Below are 16,612 nucleotides of genomic sequence, written 5' to 3'. Positions count from 1 at the left end.
AACCGAGCCAGAGCTGGGACCCATGGTTGCACTGGGTCTAGGTAGGCTTGGTCCTGATGCTCATTTTCCCTGTGTTACCACCTGACTCAGCACTGCCTCCCACAGAACCCGGCCTGGGGAGATCTGCCCCCGGTCCTCACCCCACGTAGGAATCACTCTGTCCCCTATCCTGGTCCTGTGGCGTTGGTGGTGTGTGAGGTCTGTGCGAGGGCAAACCCCCACACCACAGGGTCCCAGAGTCTGCAGCTGTGGGAAGGCATTCGCCTGCGTGTAGGGAGCAGTGGTGCTGCACAGAGCACAAGGGCCACTTCAGCCTCAGGGCTCTGGGAATGCTGAAGGAACTTGGTGCCTGGGGGAAGGCACTCCAACATGTGTCCTACGGTTGCACTGGTGCGTGCCCCGTGCCATTCAGGGACAGGTCACGGATCCTGCTGATTGCAGAATCAGGTCCCACTGTCACTGCTATGTCTTCACAGAGCTGGAGATATTTCCTCTCACATGGCACCTTTCCGGACCAGAGTTGGGTTGTGGCACTTGTGAGGCTGTAGAGCTCCTGGGCCTGAAGAAAGCTGCTCCTTGCTGGGGGAACACAAGGCACCAAAGAGCATCCGTGTGTGGTTGGCCACCAGTCACTGTCTTGGGCCTGCCTTCACCCAAGGGGGTGGTTGGGTCACAGGGACAGGGGACTCCAGTGTGTGACCTGCTGTAGCTGATACCAATACTAACTTGTGAACACCTCAGCCCTACACATGTAGGCAAGAGGTGGGCCATGCCAGATGCTGTGCTGAAGGGTGATAGGGCTGCACGGGGAAGCCGTGCCTGCTGCCCATGCCCAGGCGTGCTGGCCATGACCCCTAGATTGGCTGATGGAGAGAAGGAGCAGGCAGAGTAGGGACTGTGGGCCGTCCCCAAGGCTATTTACTCCTTCCCAATTCCTGCCATCCTTTGGCAATATTGTCTTCTGAGCCTCCTTGCCCAGCACAGCTCCAGCCAAAGCAAGAGGAGCTCTCTTCCCCAAGAGCCTGTGGGACTGCTGACCTCCTCGGGGACTCCCACATGCCCACAGTTCCTCTCTGGAGAACAGCAGTTGTCAGGATTCCTGTTCACATGACATGCTCCAGGGCCAAGGGAGTATTTCTGAGCAGGGTCACAGCAAGGCAAGGAGTGATGGCCATTGGCTGTGGAGTAACTAGGGTTGTCTCCCTCAGCTTCAAGAGGCATTGCCTGAAAGAGGACTCGCTGCAATGTGTCCCACCCTCCAATGCCTCTAGGAGTGATGAAGGGTCCTCCTGTGCCCCCACCTAATTCCCCTCCAAAGCAATGGCTTTGTCCCTCAGAGTCAGTATGCAGATGGAAAGACCACCTAAGGGACACAGGCAGCATTGCAGCAATTTTTTAATGACTAAAGAGGGAAATGAGGTCACTCCGAGGGGAGGCCCCCAGTGCAGGAAGGCGCAGGAGCAGCCAAGAATCTGTTCCCCTTTTTTCCTGTGGCAGAGTTGCCACCGGCCATCTGTTGACCTGCCTGGCAAAAGGGAGACAGCCTAGCAGGTCACTCCAGGCTGGTTTCTGGGGTCCCCAGAGCAGGCTTTGAGGGGAGCACAAGACAACAAAGAAAAGAGAGAAAAAGGGTGAGTGGAAGAGAGGAAAGGTAGACATTGGCCATGTTTTCAGAGAGCCCAGGCTGGTCCCTTCCATGCTGCCCTTGCAGGGCAAGCCAGAGGTGACCAGCTAGTCTGAAAACAACAGCATGAATTTTGATCCTCTGTCCAGCAGCATCTTCTGGGTTCCTAGGAGTCCTTATCGGAGGCCGTTGCCAGCATCTTTAGCAGGGGAGGCACCTTCTGCCACAGTAGCGGCTGGTGATGCAGGAGAGGTCACAGCACCCAGAGTTGATTGGCACTCCGTCACAGCTGAGGATGCTGCCAACAGCAGCAGAGGTGGAGGAGCCCACAACAGTGTTCTGCGGGAAGGAGCTGAGGATGGGGCCAGGCAGGGTCACCACCACGGGGGAGGGCTCGATAACGACAGTGGAGTTCTGGCACTGCCTGACACAGGGCTCGTTGCAGCTGTTGGCCAGCGGGGTCGGGCCGCAGGGCTGGCAGGGCTGGCACTGATCACAGCAGGACATGACTTGGGGCTGGAGGTGCACCTGGGAGAGAGGGCAGGGAGGAAGCAAAACATGGGGAGGCGTGAGGAGCATTCTGTCACCACACCACGAGGGAGCCAAAGAATATGCAGGGCCAGGAGATGGAGGCTGTGCAGGGATGCCTGAGGGCTTCTTGGCCTCATCCTGCCAGGGCCCAGAAAGAGCCACCAGGTGTTATGTGGCTACTGCCTAGCCCCTGAGTCCAGAAGGCGCCTGAGTACAGTCTCAGCCTCCCTCCATGTCTAACCTTCTCCCCACTTCCCTCTCCCATGACAAGCAGCCCCATGATGTGGCATAGAACCAAGCTGGTGTCAGCTGAGAGGCCCATTGAGGTGAGACCTGCCTTTAGAGAAAGCAGAGAAGCAGAAGGGCTTTGAGACTCACCTGACTCCCAAGGAGATGGAGGCAAGAGAAGTGGATGAGAGAGTGAGCAGCTGGGCTGGCTTTTATCATGGACCTTTACTGCCCTAGGCTGCCGGAGACATCCCTTGTAGAGGTGATTATTTTCTGACAAGCTCATCTTGAATGCAGAACATCTCACCTAATGCTATGGGCTGTGTTTTGGCTCCCTGAATTGCTGCTGTTTCATTTCCTGCTTTATGCCAGGCACATTCCCCAGTGAAGGCATCTTTTGTGTGACAGGATGAGAGGCCCAAGCATTTCCGGAGCAAAACACGTCAGCGTGGGCAGAGGACTCAGCTCACATGGTGGAGGAGTCCAGTAAAGGACACTCAAGGTAGACTAAACAGCTGGCTTAGACAACACCCATACACACACACATCCAGACCTCTAGTCCTCTAGAGCTAATTGAGAAGGCTCAAGACACCCCAAGAGAGGCTGTCTACACTATCCAGGGCCACCACGCAAGTCTTGGACTTGACAGAGTCAGGGGGAAGACTGATCTGCAGTCGGTGAGAGTGGGAGGTGCAGCTGATGAGAGTAATGTGCCCAGCTTGAAAGCATTTCACCCCCACAAAAGCCCTTTCCCTGCTCTCTGTCTGTCCCTGAGTAGCGTGGACATGGCTATGGGGTTTAGCCATGGGATGGAGGTGCTTCTAGGCTCTGGTAGGACAGCCTGTGGGTTCACTTCTGATCGCATGATGAAGCAAGCCATGCGCAAGTGACCAGGCATGCAGGGCTTGCTGTGAGCTTATGCTAGCTGGGCAGTTCAGAGGCCACGACTGGTCAATTACAGGATCAGTGTCTCCAGAAAGGTGACTTGTCTCGTTTACCATGGACGTCTGCTTTGGGATGGCAGAAGTCCCGTGTGTGAGCTGATGTCTCTTCACTGACTGTGGGAAGAGTCTGTAGAATCTTTTAGAGCAGGTCCAGAGGAGGGCCATGAAAAGGATCAGTGGGATGGAACACCTCTGCTATGAGGGAAAGCTGAGAGAAGTGCGGTTGTTCAGCCTGGAGAGGAGAAGGCTCTGGGGAGACCTTCTTGTGGCCTTTCAATACTTAAAGGAGGCTTATAAGGAAGAGAGAGAAAGACTGTTTACCAGGGCCTGTAGTGACAAGATAAGGGGCAATGGCTGTAAACTGAAAGAGGATAGGTTTAGGTTGGACATAAGGAAGACGTTTTTTCCAGTGAGGGTGGTGAGACACTGGAAGAGGTTGCCTAGAGACATTGTAGATACTCCATCACTGGAGGTGTTCAAGGTCAGGTTAGATGGGGCTCTCAGCAACCTGATCTAGTGACAGATGTCCCTGCCTGTGGCAGGGGGATTGGACTAGATGGTCTATCAACATCCCTTCCAACCCAGGCCATTCTATGATTCTATGGATTATGCGAGTAACAAAGCTGAGTCTGTGAGGTCCTTCCCTCAGGGCAGTGAGTTTGGGCTGAAAGAGCCTCTACACAAGGATGTCTTTGGAATCTGCGTTGGTCCCACAGGGCTGGAAGGACATATGCCCTGAAGGGGTCTTGATCCATTTCACTGCCAACCCCTTAATTACCTCTCTTTACTAAGACTGAGATGCAAAGCATGGCACAGAAGTCAGAAAAGAATCCCTCTCCCTTGAGAGCTCATTTGGGCAGTGTGCATGGCAGGAGTGGGGAGCAGCAGCACTCAGCAGCCTTGGCTTCTGTCCCCAGAGGACCCTTTTGGACTGGTCAGGCATGGAAGGTGTTTGACAAGGTGAGGCAAGAGTGCTTTTGCAAACACCTGCTAAAGTGGGCAGGAGGAGTTTCAAGTAGGTGTGGAGGAGGAGGTCTGCCATAGACTGAAGAGAAGGGACAGCACAAGGGGTAGAAGAAGTACGTGTGGGGGACAGCATGCCAGGGGAGGCTCTCACACTTGCCCTGTGGCACAGGTGGTGGTGCAGTGGTATGTCTGTGTCATGGTTTAAACCCAGCCAGCAACTAAGCACCACACAGCTGCTCACTCACTGCCCCCCCCCCCCCCCCCCGCTGGAATGGGCGAGAGAATGAGAAGAGTAAAAGTGAGAAAACTCATGGGCTGAGATAAAGACAGTTTAATAAATAAAGCAAAAGCCACCTGTGCAAGCATAGCAAAACAAGGACTTCATTCACCACTTCCCATCGGCAGGCAGGTGTTCAGCCATCTCCAGAAAAGCAGGGCTCCATCACCCGTAAGTGTTACTTGGGAAGACAAGTGCCAGAACTCTGAACGTTCCCCCATTCCTTCTTCTTCCCTCAGTTTTAAATGCTGCGCATGACATCATATGCTATGGAAAATCCCTTGGGTCAGCTGGGGTCAGCCGTCCCGGCTGTGTCCTCTCCCAACTTCTTGTGCACCCCCAGCCTCCTCATTGGAGGGGTGGTGTGAGAGGCAGAAAAGGCCTTGATGCTGTGTAAGCACTGCTCAGCAATAATGAAAACATCCCTGAATTATCAACACTGTTTCCAGCACAAATCCAAAGCATAGCCCCATACCAGCTACTATGAAGAAAATTAACTCTGTCCAGGCCAAACCAGCACAGCCTGCTGCACACCTCCTGCTCAAGAAGAGGAGGCAGATGACGCCACCTTCAGGCAGTTGGGGAAAGCCTCACCATCATAGGCCCTGGTAACCATGGGAGGTTTTTAGCAGCTCAGCATCTGCCTCAGGGGCAAAATGGCCGGGCACAAGCAAACCAGGAAATGTCCTGCTCCTCCACACAGCTGTACACACACAAAAGCACACCCATACACACACCTGTGCCCACACAATTATGTACATGCAGACCAGTCACACACATTCATACTCTCCCGCCCCCCCGCAAAGAATTCCCGTATTACAAGGAAAAGAAAACAAATCCTCCACTGCTAGAAGCTCCCACCTGACCTTGGTGATCTCCTCAAGGGTCTGGGACCAGCCCCTGCCCTTGCAAAGGCAGCGGTGCCACAGTGACACACTCATGTGGCAGCAGAAGGGTGTGTGTCTGGGACAAGGCAGACTCCCCTCTGGCTACAGACACTCAGGCTGGCACATCAGAAGTGATGTAGTAGGGAACCTGTCTCTAGACTCACTTTAAGGTAAATACCCTCTCTTCCAAAGGCAGACAAGTGCAGAAGCAACCTTAAATTACAGAGCAGCTGAAAAAAATGGTTTGGCTACGCTGTGATTGTTCATGCATTCTTTTTCTTTTTTCCCCAGTTTGAATTGATGTGCTGGCCCTGTTTCTTCTTGTCTTTTGCATGCAGGTGCAGGTGGTGTAGTTGCCTGTAGTGAGAGGGAGCTGCCTGCAGCCTCCCCTGTTAACCTTGAGCTGGCTGAGTTTATCCTGCAGCCAAGATATGCAAAAGAGTTTCTGCACAAAATAATAATACCAGAGTCATGACAGTGTATTTGCTTTACCTGGCAAGGTTTCGGTACTGAAGGGCTCAAGGATGGCTTCTGTGAGAAGATGCCAGAAGCTGCCCCCATGGCAGAAAGAGCCAGTAACAGCCGCCTCCAGGATGGACCTGCTGCTGGCCAAAGCTGAGCCCATCAGCAACGTTGGGAGTGCCTCTGTGATAATATATTTAAGAAAGGGGAAAAAACAGTGTGCAGCAGCCAGAGGAGAAGAGTGAGAAAAGTGACAGCAACAACTCTGCAGACACCAAGGCTAGTGAAGGAGGAGGGGGAGGAGGTGCTGCAGGAGCCACAGCAGAGATACCCCTGCAGCCCTGGAGAAGACAATGGTGACACAGCTTGTCCCCTGGCAACCCATGGAGGACCACGATGGAGCAGATATCCACTCTGCAGCCCACAGAGGACCTCATACCAAAGCAGGTGGGGACGGCCTGAAGGAAGTTGCAGCCTGTGGAGAACCCACACTGGAGCAGACTCCTGGTAGAAACTGTGGCCCATGGAGAGGAGCCCACACAGGAGCAGGTTTTCTAGCAGGACTTGTGGCCCCACGGGGGACCCACGCTGGAGAAGTCCATTCCTGAAGGACTGCAGCCTGTGGAAAGGACCCATGCTGGAGCAGTTCATGAAGAATGGCAGCCCACAGGAAGACCCCATGTTGGAGAAGTTTGTGAAGGACTGTGTCTTGTGGGTGGGACCCCAGCCTGGAGCAGGGGAAGGGCATGAGGAGGAAGGAGCAGCAGAAATGAAGCAGTATCAACTGACCTCAACCCCCATTCTCCAGCACCCTGTGCTGTTTGGGGGGAGGAAGTAGAAGAGTTAGGTAGGAATGAAGTTGAGCCTGGCCAGAAGGGAGGGGTGGGGGCAATTTGTTTCTAGTTTTGTTTCATTTTTTGCTATCCTGCTCTCTTGCAGTTAATTGGCAATAAATCAAATTAATTACCCAAGTCGAGTCTGGTTTTCCCATGACAGCAATTGGTAAGTAATCTCCCTGTCCTTATCTTGACCCACAAGCCTTTCATCGTATTTTTCTCCCCCTGTCCTCTTGATGGAGGGGAGTGATAGAGCGGCTTGGTGGGCACCTGGCAGCCAGCCAAGGTCAATCTGCCTCAGACAGATAAAGCAAAGAGAGGAAGCATAGAATAGCAGTGATGTTATGGCTGGAAGTAGCAGAGATGTCCTGTCCCTCTTGTCCCATGCCCTGTAAAACAGCGGTGGCACAGAGATCACTAAACAGCCCAGTTCCTTGTGTGGTGTAGAAGACAAGGAGGAGCTCTGGTGTGGCTGGAGGGCAGGGGCATCCAGCACTTCATGCTTGAGGCTGCATGGCATGCGGTGAGGGGAAGCAGTCATGTGAGGCTCCACCCACATAATGGTTCTGCATGAGATAAAAGAAAGGAATGATTTTCACGGACAACTTGGAAGTGGGGGTGTCTCCTCTAGTACCCTGAACACAGCCATTAGCTCTGCATGCTGACTGCTGTCCGCACCCATCTTGCTGAGCTGGATGAAAGCTTGCAGCCTTCCACCACCTCCCTCCCTTCACATATCTGCCTGATCTAGGTCTGTGAACTAGGCACAGTGTGGCTGCTCAGGGCTGGGATGTTTGTGTGGTGGGCCTTTCTGAGCCCAGGCAGTGCTTAACAGTTCCAGGGGAGGGTTGGTCGTGTCCATCAGTCCTATTTGAGCTGGATTTTCCTGCACTGGTTTTGTGGGGACATGGCTTTGCCTGCATGGAAAGATACCATTCCCATTTTGCAGTGCTGGATTGTTGCGCTTTCTGTGGACTCATTTCCCAGCTGTGCTCTCTCGTAGTGTCCACAACGTTTCCCCAGGGCCTCCTCTCATCCTGCTGGGTAGGTGCAGTCAGCAGCATAAGGGGCCAGCTCACATCCTGGGGACAGGCTGCACTTCTCCTAGAGCTGGGCCACAGTCCCCTGGGAAGGCAGAGGGCTGTGCCCGTACCCCTGAGGCAGCACAGCAAATGCACATCAGCGGCCTGTCCTGGTCCCTTTGCTGATGAGGGAACGTCCCTAAACTGGGCTTGTTTGCAGGGAAGGGGAGATGCCAGCCTGTGTGCCCCATGGCCACACCCCACCATTTCCTGCCCAGACCCCTTTGAGCTGCTGTGCCTGCATCTCATGTGGGGCCGCTCCTGCAGCTCCAGACATCCTCATGTCCCCTTCAAGCATGGTAGTAACAACAAACGCAGCACTAGTGTTCCTTCTCTTTTCCTTGCCCTACCCTCTGCTTCCTGAAACAAGCTCCTAGTTCAGGTGGGCTGGGACCTTCAGCTAATTCCTCCTCACTTTCCCAATTCACCAAGAAAACCATTGAGGACAGGTCTCTTGTGACTGTTTCACTCTCCCCTTCTCTGTGCTGATTGCCCTCAGCTCTCACATGCTTAGCTCTACTTTCCAGCCTCAATGCATACAGCAGCACGGGTGACTATTCCCTGCTGGCCCCATCCATGCATGCTGGCCATGGCCCCTAGACTGAGTGGTGGAGGGGAGAGGAAGGTGGAGTAGCAGCTATGGGCCATCCCAAGGGCTGTTCCCTTCTCTAGCCCTCTTCCCATTCCCCAAAGCAAATCAACTTTTGGAACCCAACACCACCCCCTGTCACCCCAGTGCAGCTCCAGCCATAGCAAGAGGAACACTCTTCCTCAAGAGATCATGTGGCTGCTGACCCCTGAGGGCCTCCTGCCTTTCTGGATGTTTGTGGGCAGAGACACAGCAGGGCAAGGCCTGATCGTCACAGGCAGCAGAGCAGCCAGGGATGGCTTCCTCAGCTCCATGAGAGAGTGCCCAAAAGAGGATCCACTGCAGGGTGTGGAGCCTCTCATTCCTCTGTGGATGGAGAAGGGTCTCCTTGTGCCCTCACCTCCCCCATCCACCCCAGAGCAACATCTTTCTCGTTTGGCCGCTTGGCGAGTGTCCACAGGGGGAAGGACCACAGGGAGGCAAGGCTTGAATGCAGCAGAGCTTTAATGAGTCAAAAGAGGGCAACGAGTTCACTCCAAGCGGAGGACAGAAGTGCAGGGAGTGCTGGGGGCAGCCGAGAGTCTGGAGTCCTTGGTCATGGGGAAGTTCCTGCATCATGCCTGCCCCGTGGAGGGAGAGGAGACAGATGGTCCCTACCAGGTTGGTGTTGGGGAGATGGTGTGGGCAAGGGGATAGGCAGCAACAAAGAAAAGGGAAAGAAAGGCAAAACCATTTGGGTATACTGAAAACAGCATCCAAAAGACTGATCCTCTGCCCAGCACCATGTTCTGAGTTCCTCAAGGTGTCACCCTGGGGCTTTTCCAGCATCTTTATCTGGAGACGGGGCACCTGCTGCCTAGTAGCGTCTGGAAATGCCAGAGAGGTCACAGCACCCAGAGTTGATGGGCACTCCATCACAGCTGAGGATCCTGCCAACAGCAGCAGAGGTGGAGGAGCCCACAACGGTGTTCTGCGGGAAGGAGCTGAGGATGGGGCCGGGCAGGGTCACCACCACAGCAGAGGGCTCAATGGCGACAGTGGAGTTCTGGCACTGCCTGACACAGGGCTCATTGCAGCTGTTGGCCAGTGGGGTCGGGCCACAGGGCCGGCATGGCAGGCACTGGTTGTAGCAGGACATGTCTTGGGGCTGGAGGTGCACCTGGGAGAGAAGCAGGGAGGAAGTAAAGCACAAGGGTGACTGAGGAGCAGCCTGGTTACCCTGTCACAAAGGAGCCAAGGCCAATAATGAATGGAGAGCTGGAGGCTCGGCCAGAAGACACGCGGTCTTCATTGCCCTACAAAGAACGGCCTGACCCAGGCAGGCTCTCTCCTAATTCATAAACCAAAACGCCCCTCGACCATGTCCCAGCCTCTCTCTAAGCACTCCTTCTCCCTGCTTCCCCCTGTCAGGACAAGAAGATCCAAACCCCAGCACAGGCCAGAGCCAGTATCAACTGAGAGGTCCATCGAGGAGAGATCTCACTTTGGAAGAGAAGGAGAAGGGGCTTCAGACTCACCTGGTTCCCAAGGAGAAGGAGGCAAGAGCAGTGGATGAGAGAGCAGGGACTTGGGCTGCCTTTTATACCTGCCCTTCATTGCTGCAGGACCAGAGGCACCCTTTGCAGAGGTAACAATTTTCTGACAAGCTCATCTTCAATGCAAACCATCGCAGCTAATGATATGGGCTGTGCTTTGGTTTCCTGCACTGATGCCTTTTCATTTCCAGATTTGTTCCATGCCCATTCCCCAATGAAGGCTTCTTCTGAGCAGTGGCATGAAAGGCCCAGGATTTCTCAGGCAGGAATGCAGCAGTGCAGGCAGAAGGCACAGCTCAAGTGCTGGACAGGTCCAGAGCAGGCAAGTGACATCAGCCTAGGTCACCCTGTTGGGGCTGTTTGAAGTGTCATTCTCAGGAAGGAGCTCCAGCAATGCTCAGCTGGATGTCATGGGCTCCCGTGCATGAGGACGTGCCATGTCCTGGTCTTTCCTTCCCTCCTCAGCTCACCCCGATGGTCCCTTGTTCTTGACTCCCCAGGGGTGTGCGTTGTGCTCCTAGGTTTTGACCCCCTCCTACCTAACACTGCCCAGTCCCCAGGGGTCCTAAGCAGGGTCCATGGTTCTCTTGTGTGTGTCCTTGTCTTGCGTGTACTTGTAAGCAACCAGGTTTGTCTGGGTGCACGTGGGAACACATATATGTGTATAATCCCAAGCTGGTATGCATGAGCCCATGTCTGTGTGTCCTTGTGTGTCCCTCATCACGAGGGAATATGCTGCTCATGGCAGGGACACTCTCCACTGCTCTCTCCATGAGCGTCACAGAGCAGTAGGTTCCCAGGGTCAGGAGGAGCCTGAGTGCAGCTGAGTGGTGATGGCACCAGACTGCTAGAGAACTGTCCAGGGAAGAGGCACTGAAATGCAGCCACTGTCTCCTGAGCCCTCCTTTCCCTGCCTCTCCAAAGCTCACGCTCCGCTGCTGCTGATTTCAGGCCCCAACAAGGATGGTTTCACACCAGTTTTGATCCACAGTTTAATTCAGTGTAAACAATATTGGGAATACCTCAGCATGGCTGGCAGTCCTCCCTGCCTGCCCCTCCAGGCCAGGACACAGCGGATCTCCCCAGTGCAAGAGAGTTCAAAAGGATGGGGATTGCTCTCTGGGGAAGGAGAAAGGCTGAGGAATCCTGCTGACCTTGCGCTGGCCATCCCTGAGTGGATCTGCTTCCAGTGCAGGGTCAGTGGTGTCTGGGGCGGTGCACGACCCCTCTCATGTCAAGGCCAAATGTACTTCATCGGCCTGGTGCTGTGTCAGGCAGGGACTGAGACCTTGGATCAAACAGGTACTGAATGAAAGCAACACAGAGCGTGATATCACTGTGCTGTGAGTGGAAGGACAGACCCTGTGGCCTGCACAGGAAAGGCAAAGAACTGGTGACTGCTTTGGACTTCAGCCCACAAGGACCTTCCTGCCCCACACTGGAATCTCGGTCTGAGTGCCCAGCAACTGCCCCTGGGAGGGAAGGGGCATTGGATTCGAGACCGCATCCCCCAAAGCCAGCTGCTGTCCCACAGGGGTGTCCCGAACAGACCCTCTTTCTGACAAGGGCTGTGCACAGTGGGTAAATTTTCTAAGCCCATCTCCCTGCCTGAATGGCTGTCAGCCTGAGGTCAGGACCATCTTGGACTCAGTGCAGTCAAGGGCTTTCCCCCTTCCCTTTAGTGACCTTGGTGAGATCAGCACCAGGCAGCTCTGCTGGGAGAGCTCAGCCAGGGCTGATTCCCCTCTTCGTGGGTCTGCTTTTGAGCTGACGCTCTACTCCATCTGAGAGCCAACCTCATTGCTTCCTCGTGAGGTAACAGGCACCGTGGAAAAAAGGGAAGGGCAGGGGAGGTGTGTACCTAGAGTTTAGCAAGACCTTTGACAGCCTCTCCTGTACTTCCTTGATGACCAAATTGGAGACGAATGGGTTCAGTTAGAGGATGACAAGGTGGGTGGAAAAATGGCTGTACTGCCAGGCTCAGAGAGTTGTGACCATGGTGCAAAGCCCAGCTGGCCAACACTTATTAGTGGGGTGTAGTAGTCGGGATCAGTAGTAGGACCAATACTCTTTAATGTTGTCAGGAATGTCATGAGTGGGAACTCCCAGCAAATCTGTAGATAACACCCAGCAGGGAGAATGGGTCGTAACTGTCAGAAATGGCTTCTGTTTAGAGGACCTGGACAGGCTGGAGAAATGGGCTGACTGGAACTTCATGAAAGCCAGAAAGAGCAAGGGCAAAATTTTGCATCTGAGGGAAAAACCAGCCTAGGCAGTCATGCAGGCTGGCAGCTGGCTGCCTAGGAAGCAGATCCATAGAAAAGGATGTGGGGTTTTAGGAGAGACCCAGCTGAACATGAGACAGCAGCGTGCCTTTGCAGCAAACAGGACCAAGTGCATCCTGAGCTGTGTCAGCCAAAGTGTTGCTGGCAGGTCCAGGAAGGTGACCCTGCCCCTCTGGCCCTTGAGAGACCACAGCTGCAGTACTGCAGCCAGATTGGGGCTCCCTGGTCCAAGAAGGATATTGACATACTGAAGCGAGCCCAACAAAGGCCACCAAGTCAATTAGGGGGCTGACAAACATGACATGTGAGGAGAGGCTGGGAGAACTGAGCCTGCTCCTCTTGGAGAAGACATGTCTCAGGGGAGACCTTCTTGCTTTCTACAACTACTTGCTGAGAGGAGACAGAGAAGATGGACCTGGTCTCTGGAAGTGCCCAGGAGACAGAACATGGGGAGTTCTGATTAAGCAATAGGCTAGAAGAAATAATGAGAAAAGGAACGTCTTTCGCAGGCAGGTTGTGCAATCTCCATCCTGGGAGGTGTTCAAGGCTGGACAGAATGTGACCTTGAGCAACCTGATCTAATGGGATCTGTTCCAAGCAGAGGGGTGATCCATATGACCTCTGCAGGTCCCTTCTGACCTGCGTTCTGACTCAGTGATTCCCCCTCTCCCCTGCCCTGAACCCTGCACTCCCATGGGCACAGGTGTCCTCTCAGCCCCTTGGCCACCGCACAACTTTTAGGCATTGTGCCGGGAGTGCAGAGAGGCAGCTGAAGGGAGGGAGGCTCTCAGCCTCCTCCCTGCCATCCGCAGGAAATCAGTGGCTGCTGTCGGCAGCCCCTGAGCTCGGAGACAGCTCTGGGAAGCTGGTCCATCTCCTGGGTCAGGGCCCTGCTGCCGTGCCAGGCTGCCGCTGGCGCTGCGCAGGCTGCTTCTTGCTGGGGAGGTGTCCTTGCTGGAGGAGCGGGAGAGGGCATTTCCCAGGAGACGAAGCGGTGCCCGTGCAGAGCCCCTGCGCCCTCTCAGCCCGGGCGGCGCCGGCGCAGGGCTCAGCCCCGGGGCGGAGCTGGCGGAGGCGGCGGAGAGGAGGCGCCGCGGCCGGAGCAGAGAGCCGGGGCTGGCGGGGGGCAGCGAGGCGCGGGCGGCGGAGCGGCGGGATGCGGCGGTGCCGGGGCGCGGGGCTGGCGGCGCTGGCCGCGGTGCTCCTGGGTGCGCGGGGCTGGCGGGGGTGGACGGGGGCGGGGGCTGTGCCCGGGCTGTTCCGCGGGGAGCCCAGCGCCGAGCCTTCCCTCTCCTTCTTCAGCGTGTCTTTCCCTCTCCCTGCCTCTCTGCCATCCCTCGTCCCCCTTCCAAACCCTCCGAGTCCTCGCTTCCTATCCTCCCTATTTTGCCATCAGCTCTGGTGGCACAAGCCTGCTTGCATGTACGCCTGCCTTTCCATGCACCTACTCTTTCCCCTGTGCATTCGGCAGTTCTTACTGCCCTGACTATAGCCCTCCGCCCTTCACTCTAACAACCCATCTCCCCGTCTGCTCCTCCTCTCTTCATCCAGCCATCCACGCACCCAGCTTTTGACCCATCTCTCCACGCATCTAGCATCCTTAAGCCCTCTTCCCACCCTGAGACCCCTCTCTCACCTCTCCGTTTCCTTCATGTCTGTAGGCACGAGGTTGCTTTCCTGCACCACACCGTTATTGCATACATCCTCTCATCCCCCTGTGCATTCAGCATTTATTCTTCTTCTGAATTCAACCCTTCATCCTTCGCTGCAACACACCCAACTCTCCTGTCTCCTCTCCCTCTCGCCGTCCATCCATCCATCCCTCCATCCATCCCTCCATCCATGCACCTGACTTTCATTGTAACTCGGCATGCATCAATTTCACATTCCCTCCCAGACTTCTCCCCTGGCTCCACACACCTGCCCCAGGACCACTCTCCATCCTTGTTGATGGGCACACGTCGCCATCCGTTCCAGTCCAGTTTTGTCTCACTGCCACTGTTCCTGACTGTTTCTCTGGGAAAAGAGCCACCAGAGCTGAGTGATCTTTGGTGATCTTTGGTCTTTCCTTCTCCTTTCTCGGCAGTGGCTGTGGTCAGAGCCCAGGTGCAGCAGGAGGCGTCGGCAGAGACCACCGAGGGCACCGGCATCAGCATCAACTGCTCACACCCCAACATACAGACCGGCGACTACATCCTCTGGTACCGCCAGCTCCCGGGCCGAGGCCCCGCATTCATCACACTTGCTCACAAAGGCTCCAAAGAGCTGCCGGACCCGCCGGGGCGGCTGTCGGTGGCGGCAGACCGCCGGTCCAGCGCCCTGTGGCTCGCCCGGCCCCGGCGCGGGGACGCGGCGGTGTATTACTGCGCCCTGAGAGACACGGGGAGAGGAGCCGGGGCTGCGGCCGGGCACGAACCGCCGCGGGCGGGGCCGGGCCTGTGGGGCGGGGGCGGGGGGACAGCCCCGGGCGGGCCCGCCAGGGGGCGCTGCCGCTCCGCCCGCCGGCGCCGCCTCGCCCCGCCCGGCCCCGCCCGGCCCCGCCCAGCCCCGCCCGGCCTCGGGCCCCGGGGCGGTTTCCCCTCCCGGCACCGGCACCGGCACCGGCACCGGCACCCCCGCCCTCCCACCGGGACGCAGACAGACATCCCCCGCGACAGCGGGGAGGAATCGCGACCGGAGCGGTGGCGGTGGCCGGCGGTGCCCGGGAAGGAGCGATTGCAGCCGCCGGCCCCGCTGGCTCCCGGCGAGGAGCAGCGCCTTTCTGCTGTGCCCAGGGAGGCGGGCAGCAGAGATCCTCCTGCCCACGGGCAGCCCTCGGTCCTGCCGCAGGGACCGGCCACTGCTGACACGGGACATACAGGGCCTCTTCTCGGGCGTCTGACTTTCCCCGCTGGGATAGCCAAGGGAGCCCTGAGCAGGTGTTCCCCTCTGCTCTGTAACCACAGGGACTCCCCTGCGAAGCTGCTAATGCAAAACTTGACTTAGAAAAGAACGCCCAGAAGGGGTTCCACGTTTTGTTTCTTTTTCCTCTGCCCAACAGAAAACTGCTGGAGGCTGCATTTCTCGGGTGTGCATTTCTGGGATCTAGTTTGTCCCTCTGTGCACATGCCTCTTGTTATGCTAATCCTGTTTTGGAAAGCAAAGAGCTGGTCCTGGAGAGGAGAAGCTGTGGGGAAAGCTGAGAAAAGCAGCCATGATGGCAGGCCAACATATTCCGATTAATGGAGTGATGTCACCTCAGTAGGCCATGACAGTTGGCAGCGAGGCCTTCTGATGTGACAAAGAAAGTTCAAGCTTAGTGGAAGAGAGGGGAATATGTCCAACGCAGAGATGTGCCAGGGGGAAAGAGGAAGAGGCAAAGACTTTGAGGCACCTGGAGAAAAGTGTCTCTGTGAGGTACTGGAAGGTGGATGAGAAGCCCCATTCCCACCTGGATGGGGAAGAAAGCTGTGGTTTGGATCCTACCTGGAGGTTGAGTTCAGGTCTCTCCTCATCCACAGCTATACTCAAACTTTTCTGGGGGTGGATTCAGGATCTTGCAGGAAGTGCAGGACATCTTGGGAGGGCAAACAAGAAATATGCTGGAATACAGGGCCACAAACTAACTCCTTCCAGAATGGCATTTCAAGTGAGCTGAGTGCTTTTTCACACCCACCTTACATCTGAAACCAATTGCTCCTTTGTCCAATCTTTCCCTTTTCCTTCATGTTTGTAACTTCTCAGGCATCCTGAAAAGTGCATCCCGTGGCTTAACATTGCTGCAGGTGTTGCAGGGAGACACTTCAAAGACTGATCTCAACATGGGATTTTCCCCCAGAGCCTTCACTCAAGAGGCCCGATTTTCTCTGGGGACAGGAGCCTTTCAGCTCCCTGAGGACCTCGCACACCTGAGGAACTTCACCAGAGGATACTGTCAGGGCATGTGGAAGGTGAGAGCTGCTGGTTCACTAAGGCTGTCAGCTCAAGCCCCTTTTTCCTTTCAAAGGGAAGAACAAGTAAAAGGGAAAGTGATAAACAAAGCACACAATGACAGCGATCTCTCAGTAAGTGATAAGGGAGACCAGAGCTCTTCAGCCGCTAATTGATGGGTCATTAGGAAACTGCAGGCGTGGCTCTGCAGTGGGTCATCCTGAGTTTATAACGATTATGGATGTTTGAGGGGGGTCCTGCAGGATTAGGCTACGCTTATTAAGGAATGCTTAGGAGAAGGGTCAGATGTGGGGGGAAAGAGAGTGCTGGAGAGGTGTAAGAAGAGGCAGAAGGGAGGAGGAAGGATAAAAGGAGGTACCTGCACCTAAGCAGGGGCTTGTCAGTGCACTTGCTGGGATGAGCCCTGTGCCTGCTCAGTAAAGCCAGAAACTGGAGG

The 16,612-nt window shown here is 55.6% G+C and overlaps 2 protein-coding genes across 2 annotated transcripts; both read right to left on the bottom strand.

The window, feature by feature from the left end:
* Positions 1-1,398: 1,398 nt before the first annotated feature.
* Positions 1,399-2,602, bottom strand: LOC128140706 (feather keratin Cos1-1/Cos1-3/Cos2-1). Its single transcript, XM_052784918.1, has 2 exons — positions 2,534-2,602; positions 1,399-2,152 (listed from the first exon to the last, which is right to left on the bottom strand). The coding sequence occupies exons 1-2, from the start codon at positions 2,600-2,602 to the stop codon at positions 1,826-1,828; spliced, it is 396 nt and encodes a 131-aa protein (XP_052640878.1). The 3' UTR covers positions 1,399-1,825.
* A 6,277-nt stretch (positions 2,603-8,879) lies between these two features.
* Positions 8,880-14,214, bottom strand: LOC128140707 (feather keratin Cos2-3-like). Its single transcript, XM_052784919.1, has 2 exons — positions 14,167-14,214; positions 8,880-9,585 (listed from the first exon to the last, which is right to left on the bottom strand). The coding sequence occupies exons 1-2, from the start codon at positions 14,212-14,214 to the stop codon at positions 9,283-9,285; spliced, it is 351 nt and encodes a 116-aa protein (XP_052640879.1). The 3' UTR covers positions 8,880-9,282.
* Between the last annotated feature and the right edge of the window lie 2,398 nt (positions 14,215-16,612).

The sequence above is a fragment of the Harpia harpyja genome, chromosome 4 (assembly GCF_026419915.1).
Source record: "Harpia harpyja isolate bHarHar1 chromosome 4, bHarHar1 primary haplotype, whole genome shotgun sequence".
In the NCBI taxonomy this organism is placed as follows: Eukaryota; Metazoa; Chordata; class Aves; order Accipitriformes; family Accipitridae; genus Harpia; species Harpia harpyja.
This window is presented reverse-complemented; position numbering and strand designations above follow the sequence as displayed.

Coding starts and splice junctions, on each gene's coding strand:
- LOC128140706 (XM_052784918.1), bottom strand. CDS start 2,602: ATGATAAAAGCCAGCCCAGCTGCTCACTCTCTCATCCACTTCTCTTGC. Junction 2,153..2,533: donor TCCATCTCCTTGGGAGTCAG/GTGAGTCTCAAA, acceptor CCTCTCTCCCAG/GTGCACCTCCAGCCCCAAGT.
- LOC128140707 (XM_052784919.1), bottom strand. CDS start 14,214: ATGGCGACGTGTGCCCATCAACAAGGATGGAGAGTGGTCCTGGGGCAG. Junction 9,586..14,166: donor GGAGAGTGGTCCTGGGGCAG/GTGTGTGGAGCC, acceptor CTTCTCTCCCAG/GTGCACCTCCAGCCCCAAGA.